Below are 12417 nucleotides of genomic sequence, written 5' to 3'. Positions count from 1 at the left end.
TCATTAAAATGACAAATAATAATCATTAACCATCTATTATGTAATACTATATGCCTTAAAAATCAGAAATATAATAATGTAAAATAAATTGAACCCACAAACTTAATGAAATAATAGACTATATGTTTTAGCAAATTTGATAATTATAGGCATGTTATATTTGTCATTTAAAACAATTAATGGTGGAACTTAAAGAAGAAAATTGTGAACATAGATTTAAAAGCATCATATAATACAAACAAATAAATCATCAATGAGAATATGCAATAGTTGATCTGAATCTCACATAAAAATAAAAAATAAAACATGGGCATATCTGTTGCTATCATCATAATGAGTTTGTTTCTTCTTGATCATCATACTAATGTTAAATTTGATCAATGTGAATATATTAAAATAATACATATACATTCAATAGATAAGATTTTTCGGAGGAAAAAAAAAACAATAACATTGAATATCAATTATTTCATAAGAGTATCAACGGTCAAAAAATTATAATAGTAAAATTAAAACAAAAATTAACACACCAAAACATATTTTTCTTTATATATTACTATAGATTATTAACGGATGATGTGAGAATTTCATTTTTAGAATTAATACTTTATTTTATTTTATTTTTTATAATAAAAAAATTATTCTCATTAAATACTAATTGAGTTTTGAAATTTGGTATTTTCGCCGAGAATTATTAATAAAAAACAAAGTAACCAGTTATGGAAGTGTAGTGGAAAAAAAATACGAGTATATTATTTTCATTATTTCCTTCACAATATGTAACCGATCAAGTTAACTGTCCCACACTATAGTAGTGGAGCCACATAGTGTAACTGATTAACGCTGACGTGTCAGTGCTACAATTTCCCAAACCAAACACAAGGAGAACTAACGGAATGGCATATACGTAAATAACTTCAAATCCATGTGCAATCTTACAAACATTCAAACTACACTCCAACCGTTTTCGCTCCAAAAAACCACCCTCACTTATATAAAACAGTTACTATTTCTTTTCTCCTTAACAAAAAAACTCAACATGAAAATGTTCCGTTTCCGCATAAGCAACACCGTAGTCGGTGCTCTCAACATCCTCTCATTACTCCTCGGCCTTGCCGCTATCGCTTCCTCCGCCTACATCCACATCCGTGGCGGTTCCGACTGTCAAAAGGTGCTTCAGTACCCACTCCTAATCGGCGGTATATTCGTGGTCATCGTGTCCGGACTCGGAATCGCAGGATCGCTGTTCGGAATCAACACGGCACTCTACAGTTACCTTCTGGTGACATTCTTGGTTGTGGTTGGACTCGCTTTCTTCACCGTGTTTGCTGTGTTTGTCACCAATAGAGGAGTGGGAAAACAGATATCTGGTAAAGGATATGGTGAGTATAAAGTCGCGGATTTCTCTCACTGGTTGCAACGATATGTTGTGAATGAAGACAATTGGGATGAATTCAAAAGCTGTTTGATGGATGCTCATGTTTGCCAGAATCTCGCCTTTAATGGTGGTAGGAATAACGACTCTCTCATCTTCAAACACTTGTCCACAACCCAGGTTTTTCTAACTTCCATTACTGTATGAGAATATCACATGTCTTAAAATAATTGCATAAAATTTTGTAACATCTATTGTTTTTTGTAGGCCGGGTGCTGTAAGCCACCGGTGTACTGTGGATTTACGATGAAGAATGCTACGTTTTGGGAAGTTCCGAAGTCGGGTTTGGCTTCGAATAACTCTGATTGTGCGACATGGAATAATAGACCAGACAAACTGTGTTATGAATGCAATGCATGCAAAGGAGGAGTGTTGGCTAATATAAGGAACCAGTGGAGACATTTAACTGTGTTTAATGCTTTTGTGCTTGTACTTGTTACTCTCATTTACGCCATGGGATGCTATGCCATCAGGAACAACCGAATGGATTCGCGCATCGAACATCCTTAATTAGTTTATGTGTTAAGTTTGTTATTAGGGAGAAGAGTTGTTATTTATGTTAGTTTTTAAAGTATGCTAGTCTTTAGGATTTGTGTGTGTTTTTTATATGGTGTTGTGTAAGTGCTTTGGTATTTTGGATCTCAAGACATTCAATTTCACTTGACTTAACTGTTTTATTTTTGCATAGATTTGTTTTTGTGCTCCATTCCTATCTTTTTTTCTTCATTTCTAACATATTCTTTGTATTTTAGTTTTGAAAATCTTGAATCTAAGCGGTTATCAATGGTTGATATGATATGACATGAATTGTGTTAGTGTTAACTATATAAAATAAAAAAACCTTTGTTTAAATAACTTTTGAGACACAGGGTTTAAAAAATATTGGGATATTTTTAATAGTAGTGCTATGGTCTATGGTGATGCTATTCTTCCGTGCCTTTGACAGGATCATTAGGCACAAGTCTTGGACAAAATTATTTGCCCACATACAGCCTTGACTATTTTAATGATATTCTTGGTGAAATACCTCTCTAAATATTGAAAATATCTAATGGTAACATTGTTGTGAGTTTTGTGCTCCTCATAAGGAAGTTTTGTGCTCCTCGTAAGGAAATATTTTTATAATTTTACCGATTATTATTAGAAATATACATTGTAAATCAAATATATTCTAGTTATTTCTTAGAATTCTCTTAAGAAAGTTCTATGACATCGAAATATTAACCAAACACTTTTTATTTTATTTTATATTTTCCTAAAATTAGAATTACAACCTTTATGTTCTTGAGAATAAATTATATATTCGACAAACAAATATACACACCCCTAAAAGAATATAAATTTTGATGCTCAAATATAGACTAAATATTTTAAACACTATTACATAAATCGAAAAGCATGATTTGATTTGAGATACAATTTTTATTTTATTAGGATCATGTTATAATTAGTAATACATCTCTTAAACATTAAAATATATATACACTTCCAAATATTTTCCAAACATCATTTATTCAAAATCTCTTATGAAAAAATATTTTTTTTAAGATAATCAATTACGAAATTGTTCTCATCCTATAATCAATTATGGATATGATATAATTGATTATGAGACACCTTATTGAGTAATCAATTATGGTTGTTGCATAATCGATTATGGTGTAGATCTGAAAAAGCATTTCTTAAATCTCTTTAGAATAATCGATTACAGTCATGTCATAATAGGTTATGGACTATGTTCCGTTATGGAATCAGAAATGTAGAGTTGTTTGCGGGGGAGAGAGTATAAATAATTGTCCCACTACTTTTTCGGTGGGAGTTGGTTCTTTTGGTGCCGACAATTCGGGTTTTCGAATTTTTTTTCTTGAGCCACTGTCTTTTGCAGACCTGTTCTTTTTTGTTACCCCCTTCATCCCAGGGCTCACGTAACTGTTTGCAAGATTGAGTCGGGGGTGGAAGGTAAATGTAAGCCATTGTTTTTTCGTTGCTAGTCGGCAGAGCATTTTCTTTTGGAGAATGACTCATGTTTATGGAGAAAGTTAATTTATCGTTGAGAATTCTTTCCATAAGAAGAAGTTGTTGGATTTTGTTAACCACTTAGGTTATGTCAGGGGTGTAGTTCCCTCGGATGAGGCTGATAAGAAGCGACATAAACACTTGATAGATGTCTCCCTGTTGATGGAGTCTCGTTCTCGTGAAGGTTGTCAGATTGCCTTTGGTAAGCTCGGAATTCTTTTTACTCTTCATTGTTGGTTTTCCTTTGTTGTGCTTGTCTTGGAATAACAATGGTATTTCTGTGTAGGTGTAATGGAGGATGAAGTAAGCTTCTAGGTTTTAAACCAGGGAATACAACCACCTGGCCATGTTATGGGTCTTCTTCCTTCCCTTGAACTTTCCTGAAATGTTGCTCTCCCGGGGTCACATGTGGATCTCGACGACTCTCGCCTCTACCCTTCTCACGATCATTGTGATTCACTTTTTGATGATAATTGGATATTCTTTGCTGGTATCTCTGGGAAGTCCTTACGGAAGGAGTTAAACACCATGGACTATTCTGCTAAGAAGACTTCCATCGTTTTATCTATGGCTTCCACTAGAACTAGAGTACTTTAGACAAGCCAAGGGATCGGGAGTTGGTTCTTTTGATGCCGATGGTTTGGGTTTTTGAAGTTTTTCCTAAGCCACCATCTTTTGCGGACCTGTTCCTTTTGGCTACCCCCATTCATCCTCGGGCTCACGTAACTGTTTGTAAAATTGAGTCGAGATGGAAGGTAAATGTAACCCATTGTTGGTTGGCGAAACATTTTATTTTGGAGAATGACTCATATGTTTATAGAGAAAGTGAATTTACCATCGAGGATTATTTTTAGAAGAATAAGTTGTTGGAGTTTGTTAATCACTTAGGTTATATCAGGGGTGTAGTCCTCTCAGACAAGGCTGATAAGAAGCGACATAAATATTTGATAGATGTCTCTCTGTTGAATGAGTCTCGTTCTCATGAAGTTTGCCGAATTTCCATTGATAAGCTCAAAATTCTTTTTACTCTTCCTTGTTGGTTTCCCTTCGTTATGCTCATCATGGAATAAAAATAGTATTTATGTGTAGGTCAATGGAGGATAAAGTAAATGGACAGGTTTTAAATCAGGGAATACAACCATTTAACCATATTGTGGGTCTTTTTTCTTCCTCCGAACTTTCTCGAAATGTTGCTCTCCTAGGTCCACATATGGATCCCGACTCTTGCCCTGACCTTTCTCGCGATCGTCGGAATTCACTCTTCGATGATAACTGGTCACTTTTTCCTTGTCACTTTGGGCAGTCGTTATAGGAGTAGTTGGACACCCTGTCCCGTTTTTCTAAGTAGACTTTCGTCGCTTTATCCCTGGTTGAATCCGACTGTTGGGAGGCTCTTTGGACAGATCATGCATGAGGAAAGGATCTGGCTGGAAAGGAGTGGGAACTGTTTGACATCCCAACGGGATACTTATTTATTAGAACCACAGAAAGCATATGTTTCTCTACATGAGGTACGTAAAGCTTTGGCTTTGTTCAACCTCTCTGGTCTTGTCGTCGGTCAGGTGATGCATGTGCCATGAACGTTGGAGGAAAGGACCAGAGCTCTTTAATCTTCTCAGAGGGAGTTAGAGTTCTTACGCAAACAAAATGCTTCATTGGCTCAAAAATTGAAAGATTATGTCTATGTGAATCCTGGGGAGGTTGTGGATTCTTTTAAAAATGCATTGCAACAAGTGAAGTATTTTCACCGTCTACTGATTGTTTCGAGAGAGCAAATCCGTCTGGGTCAGGTTGTTCAAGATGGTCGGATTGTCTCTATCCTTGAATAGAACTCATGTGCTTGACTCTTTTTTTAGCATTTGCAATTGTAATGTGTCTTCGTTGTTAGTGGAGTTCTTCCTCATCCTTGTTTAAATTGTATATGTTCTGCTTTTAGATGTGGTTTCACCTCGTGGTGTTGCGGTTCACTCAAATGCCTGCGATTTAAAAAAAAATCAACCATAAAAACTATTAGAAGAAAAATATTAAGTCGTAAATAACCTTGCATTGTGCCAGCTATTTTATTTTCGAGTGAACGGTGTTAAGGTGTGTATACTTCATCTGCCAGACGTTGATCTATCTCGTCACAATAATGTTTGTAATTGGGCGCTGAAGAAGGCACTAGGATTTTGTCCTCTGCACCTTAATAACATTTTTAATATCATTGTCTATTTGTCTATTGTTATTGGCTAGCTGGAACCCGGGGAGAACTAGGATCCGAGGGGAGCTAGGGCTTACTTTTGTGCCCTATAATTTGCATAGTTTGTTTGCTACAAAGAATAGAAAACAATATTTGTTTAAATTGTAAATGACCTTAAGTTCTTGTGAGGTTGGGTGTGGTTGTTTCTCTTGAGAGTGTGCCTCATTAAGATGTATGTATTGCCTTGATGGAATGCCGAGGTAGTGGGTGCAGTTGTACTCAGAATGCGCTTGTGTAGAGGGAGCACTGGTGCAGTTTTGTGTGTCCATATGTCAGATCAAAGTTAGTGAAACATGAGCTCGACTCTGGTCGTTTATGCTCATAATTGTACTTGTAAGTATTTCAGGCCGACCAAGTAGGCACAAATATGCCTTAATCATATTTATATGGATAACACATGAATCTAGTTGATTGTGGTTATATTTTAAATTATACTTACATACGAGAGAGATGGAGCCGACTAAGTGTGACCATACTTTGAAATACGCTCTATGTCACAAAGGATCTTACCCGACCAAAGGTAGAGGATCCTTGTCCCTGCCCTCGAGGCAATAGCTCGGATCGAGGTGAGCTTTACCACACTTTCCCTTGGATTGGCTAGATGCAAAAGGGATGCGCCAACTACGCGTGGAAGCGTGTATTTATTGGACATGGGGTATTTGAATGTTGTATTAAGACGTGCAAAGTGTCTCTGATAGCACCCTTAGGGGATTTTAATATTGTATTAGGATGTGCAAAGCGTCTCCGACATCTCCCATGGATTCTGAAGACATACAGGATGTTGTAGGGAATTGATTGTTGTAGTCGGGCATACAAATTGTTTTCGACAGTCTCCTTGAATTATGAAGGCATGCAAGACATTGTGGGGAATTGATTGTTGTATCCATCCATACAAAGAGTTTTTGACGGCACCCCTAAATTTTTGCGTCAGATGTCAACTGTGTTGGTTGTGCTCCACTTTTACAGTTCCTGTCAATAATCACAAAGGAACAAATATTTCAGACTTTTATAACTGTATTATAATGGGGAATTGTATTTCTAACATACACTAAAGCTTATACATATGAGTTTACATATATGAATACAATAAAAGAATAAAATGAAACATAACCAAATGGATATCTCTATACTTGTTTCTCATGATGAGTTTCTCTTTTCTTAGCCACATTTTGGATTACAAATGTTTAAGTTTCAGAGTTTCCATATAAGGGGGGTCATGTTGATCTCCATATTAATACTTTCCCCTTGATCTCGTTGAAGTTAATTATGTATCTTTTTTGCTGCTTTGAGATCAACGAGTAAGATAGCTGGCTCTCCATGAAATTTGTGGTATTTGAGCTTTAGATGCATAGGTGAGGCCATAGCGTCCAATGCTGCAGTGAAGGGCCTACCCAAGATGGAATTATAAAGGCTCATTCGTGGGATGAATAGGAATTGGGTATTGATGAATTAGATATCTCTTCCCTCCCCCACATATGCCATTAGTTCTATATATCCCTAGGGATGAGTAATTGTCTCATTAAAAGCTTATAAACCTGAATCCTCGTACGATATTAGGCTTCCTTGGTCTAAACTAATATTTTCAAATAATGATGAGTAAACGATATCACACGATCTTCATCCATCTATAAAATCTGTGAGATGTTGAATTGTCCCATAGTAGTCGTGATTACCAATGGGAATAATTTTTTGGGAATCCTACAACTTTTCCGGAGTCTCATAACTCCAACATATGTCAGTTGTGGATGTCAGACGGCGAGTTACCTCCGCCCTTGTAAACAGCCAACATATTAACGATTTTCTCTTGACCGTCTCTTTAGAAGGGGGATTTTCCCGAGGTGTCCTGCCAGTGAAGGAGATAATATATGGTTATTTTCCCTTGCTAGCTTATCCTTTTTCACTGACGGGAACAGATTCAGGAACTTTTGCATGGGATTTAGTCTTTGGTGATTCTTCTCAGTCCTGTTTACTGCCTCAGACATATCCGGCTAGCTAACCTTTCTTGACAAAAGATTCAATCGCATCCTTGAGCTGAATGCAACTGTCAGTTCTATGGACATACCACTTATGAAAGAGGCAGTACTTTGACTTATCCGTCCAGAAGAACTCACGTACGATATTAGGGGGTCAGATTCTTGCTTTTCTAAAGTCGGTATTAGCACACTCTCGGTAGATTCTCCCCTGGGAAGTGTTCAAAGGCGTATACATGTCGTATCGACCATATGTTCCTTTATCGGCATCTTTTCTTTGCCTATGTGGATCCTTTCCCAACTAGCGTTCATAGCTAATATCGGAAGATTAGGCTGGATTATCAAAATGAGTGTTCATCTTCTCCTCTGATGTGATGTATGGTTGATCTAGGTTTAATATCTCTTGATTTGTTCTCACATTTTTCTTCCCCATCTTAGTGTAGAAAGGATGATCGTGAAGGAGGTCATTCTCGAAGATTCAGCATTAGAGAGACTTTTTGGTTCCTTCTACCTCTATCGCGACTTAAGTGAATTGATTGATGTATGATCACATGCTTTCTTTTGCTCCTTGCATGATGCAACTAAGGGCGGCTATAGTAACCAGTTGCCTTTTTCCGTGCAATAAAATATGCAGTAAGTCGATTGTAGAAACTTGTCCATGATTCGATGCAAACGTCTGGAATGTCGTTGAACCATAACCTGGTCGGTCCGACTAGCGTCAATGCTAATAACTTTCATTTAGAGGCATCATTGATGAAGTAGTAGTTGAGTCAATGTTTGTTGACAAGTTGCATGTGTTCGTCGGGATCTCCTTTTCCGTTGTATTCCTCCAATTTGGGAGGCTCTTGCATGGATTTGGGGATTTTTCTTTCCAAGATCCAAACACATGGAGGATGTTTAGGTTGTGCTCAGTTTAATTGATGTTCATTACAATTTAGGAATGAAGCGTAACTATCTCGATCCCCACCCAGACTCCGCAGAGGAGAAATACACTTTCGTCCTTTAGAGCGCTCTTTTAATTTCTAGATTTTCCTTTCTTCTCTCGCTACCGACGGATCTAGCCCTTCAGAATGATTTATTGCATTGTATTCTCCCGGGGTTGAACGTGCTGGGTACTTTCTTATAGACGAAGGAACATGTATTCTAATACTTTGGAGTTTTGTTGATGAACGAATTTGTAAATTCCATTTATCAACTCAATCACGCCTTGAGATCCAAGGTTTGCCTCTAGAATGCCAAAATCGCGTGATATCTCAGGTCGTTCCATGGGAATTGGAGATTGAATCTAGAGCGATGACATCTGGATACTCTTTTCCCATGGCGGAGGGAGGAGCGGGTATCGTTGTTGAAGAGCATAGGAATCGAGGTTCACATCGCCAGCAGGAAGAGTTATGTTTGGCCGACTGATGGCTAACGGTGCTACACCAGCATCGACTAGAGCAGCTTCGCGTAAGGTGACAGAAGGAATAACTCTTGATTTTTCCATTTCAATGGATCAACTAAGTTTAGAAGAATTGAAGATCAGAGATCTATTAGTGTCAAATTCGATTTAGTTGAGCGCAACTGAACTTCTTTGATTCGTTGAATCCTTTGTTTCAAAGTTAAAGAGGATTCCACACTAGAATATTGAATGTAGAGATGGAGAATTGTAGAGTACAAGGGAATCAATAATCGATTCCCACAGATGGTGCCACTATTGCATTGCGGAACTAGAAATGTGTAGAGTTGCGGAAGCTACGGTGGAGGAGAGTTTTCGATACGAAGGAGCGGGGGGTGTAACTACAAGGTTAACACTTTAATGCTTAAGTCATGATGTTAGAGTATTCAAATTATGTTTGAAACTTGTTACCTGAAATGGTGCAATGCGAAGGATCGTTCGATGCATTGGAGGTTCAGTGGCCAGGAGAATATCCAAGAAGCTTAGTAGATGCCTGATTTGAATCAGGGACGTAACGTTTTGTGATGGTTGGACTAAAAGGGGATATGAACGGCCCGAAGTAGTCCGATGTGTTTTTGTCTTATGGTGGTTGGATCCCTAGAGATGTGGCTGAATCGAGATGGAAATGGTCGGTCCAGAATATTCTAGATATGATCTTTTTCATTGTTTCATTTTATATGAAAATTTATGACAACTTAGTTATATAAAAGGCTTGGGTGATTATTTGAAAAGTACACCAGATGATTGAAAACCTTATAAAAAGTCTCATCTCCATCCTATACTCTGTTTTATAATTTTCATACAGTTAATATATATTTTTGAGTTAAGGGAGAAACAATTAAATAGATATTATTTATAACATTTGTTGTTATTATGATCTTATTGTAAAAAAGCAAGAGAGACTTATTATCTTGAATTTGTATGATATAAAGGTTGTAAGTTTAATATGTGTTAAAATGTTGGTGTAAAGGTTAATTAATAGTGGAAAATATCAAGGTGTTATTCTTGGGGAGGCCTCGTGGGTTTGGGTCGAATTAGGATAAAGTTTGGTGCATGTTTTTTTATCTCCCTGATCTATTTTATTTTCTTAGTTCATTATCTCTAATCTTACTCCCCACTCTCTTCTTTGTAAAAAAGATAGAAAACCTTTTATTTTTTAATGTTTTTGAAAAGTTTTCTAATACACAATTCACTCCCCCTGAAGGAGAAGGGCGATCCAAAACGCAGCGGAATTTTAAAAAAAAATCTCCTTTAGTGATCCTTACGAATGGGCATGATCAGTGATAGAATCGTTACCTCTTGTGACGATTGAAACCTTTGATGCAGATCTATGAAGCAATCACGAACGTTGAACGATGACAACACGTCTACTCAGTCCACACGAACAAATTCCTTCAATCTCAGTGCTAGCTGCTACGAATGAAGGCTTTGAGTGAGAGAGAGAGAGAGAGAGAGAGAGAGAAACAAAATTGCAACTGCACAAATGCTTCTGCACAAGAGTTCTATTTATAGAACCACTTGTGTGGGCTGCAAGCTAAAAGACCCACTTAAATGTATGTGGCCCATATCTTATAATATGCCAAAATCACTTAAGCGCGTGATACCTTACCATATTTCGTATTCTACTTAAGTACATCGTACCTTACGATGTCCTACAATTCACTTAAGTGCATCGTACCTTATGGTGTTCCTTAGTTACTTTATCTCTCATCAATTCGTCCTTTTGTCTGTGACCCTGTAGGTTTTCGCGGCATTGGCAATTATATTAAATCACGTATTTAACATAATAAATAGTGAGCAGTATCTAACAACACATCACTGCTATCCAAGACACGAAAATGTCATGTGATATGACAAATCCTTTTGTGATAATACTTATGTGTACAATTACCCTTTTGCCCTTATGTCTATATTGAACACAAGGCATAGACCGTGTCATCCTTGTCCAGTTCAATATTGGGCCCATAGACATTTATCCTGTTACGCAGGATGGGAAAATTCCATCTAGGTCACTCATGTCCCTTAGCATGCTTCGTGGAGTATCCATCAACTGTCTTTATGGTCATCCAGTTACGGACAACGTTTGATCAGCAATAAGGCACTCGACTCTACATCTAGGGTCCATAGTGGTTTCAGGTTGAAGGGTGGTATACACCATTATCACCATGAGAATAATTTATGACACTTTGCATAACATTCTATATAGTATTCTCATAGCGGGTTAATCTAGTATAAATATTACTCTTAATATTCATACCTATGTTTAAGACTTGATAACTCCTTATCCATGATCCATGAGATGTGATCATCAGTCTATATACATAATAGTCTTAATGCTTTAATGTTATCCCACTTCACAATAAGGCTTGACTACGGATACTTTAAGAATAGTGTCCTTATGTTTAATGTGATCTCATGATTAAGTCACACTTGATACATTAAACAGACTAGTTATTCTAGGGACTTTATTAAACAACCATAATAAAGAAAAAGTCTTTTATTATTAATAAACAATTCGATACAAGTACCAAAAGTATTGGCCTCTAGGGCTTACACCACCCCCTCCTCCTTGTGTTTTAAATCACTTATTCAAGAAGTGGCATCAAAGCCTAATTTTTGCGTACAAACTAATCATTATAAGAGGCAAGATGATTTCAAACAAATCATTAAACAAACCACCATATTTCAACGGTGAAGAGTATGCTTATTGAAAAGAGAAAATTAAAATATTTATTGACGGGATGGATCGTTGTTTAAAATGGTTCATTTGTCTCCTTTCATCAAGTTAATGATGTACCCATTGAAAAATCTAGAAACCTATGTACCAATATTTTTTTTGAAGAACTTCCGAATTTTAAAAAAAAAAATCTGGAAAGTAGTTAGTAGATATTTGAAAAAAAAAACGAAAACAAAATTAACCTAGTGGATTTTTTGAAAAATTCGGTATGAACCAAAAGTTCTGAAATTTTGAAAAGTCTAGTAGGCAGTAATGAATTTTTTAAAAACATTTTTAACTTTTTAAACAAATTTAAGCAGATAAAAGATATGCATATAATACAAAAGTGAAATTATATCATTACAAAATAAATTATGTCGACTTCCTAGCTACTTCTTCCTAGTTCCTAATACGTCATGCATATGTTGATTTCCATGCTCTTGCGACTTGACTACAATTCTGTCTCCATTAATTTGTGACGGGAGGCAAAGGACAATCGAGTTTCAACTTCACATGCATCAATGATTGTTGTTAACAAAACCAAATGCAATTATTTTGTGTCTACTTGAAACTATGCATGGAGCTATCATTAATGAAAAAAAT

The 12417-nt window shown here is 36.5% G+C and overlaps 1 protein-coding gene across 1 annotated transcript; it reads left to right on the top strand.

The window, feature by feature from the left end:
* Positions 1 to 1045: 1045 nt before the first annotated feature.
* On the top strand, positions 1046 to 2018 carry LOC127135244 (tetraspanin-11). The gene is made up of 2 exons (XM_051062013.1): positions 1046 to 1555; positions 1643 to 2018. Exons 1-2 carry the CDS (start codon positions 1046 to 1048, stop codon positions 1943 to 1945), a joined length of 813 nt encoding a protein of 270 aa, XP_050917970.1. The 3' UTR covers positions 1946 to 2018.
* Positions 2019 to 12417: the final 10399 nt, after the last annotated feature.

This window comes from Lathyrus oleraceus, chromosome 4, assembly GCF_024323335.1.
Source record: "Lathyrus oleraceus cultivar Zhongwan6 chromosome 4, CAAS_Psat_ZW6_1.0, whole genome shotgun sequence".
NCBI lineage: Eukaryota > Viridiplantae > Streptophyta > Magnoliopsida > Fabales > Fabaceae > Lathyrus > Lathyrus oleraceus.
This window is presented reverse-complemented; position numbering and strand designations above follow the sequence as displayed.

Bases quoted from the DNA above. Each gene is read 5' to 3' on its own strand.
- LOC127135244 (XM_051062013.1), top strand. From the start codon at position 1,046: ATGTTCCGTTTCCGCATAAGCAACACCGTAGTCGGTGCTCTCAACATC. The intron at 1,556-1,642 runs GTTTTTCTAACT...TGTTTTTTGTAG, and splicing joins AACACTTGTCCACAACCCAG to GCCGGGTGCTGTAAGCCACC.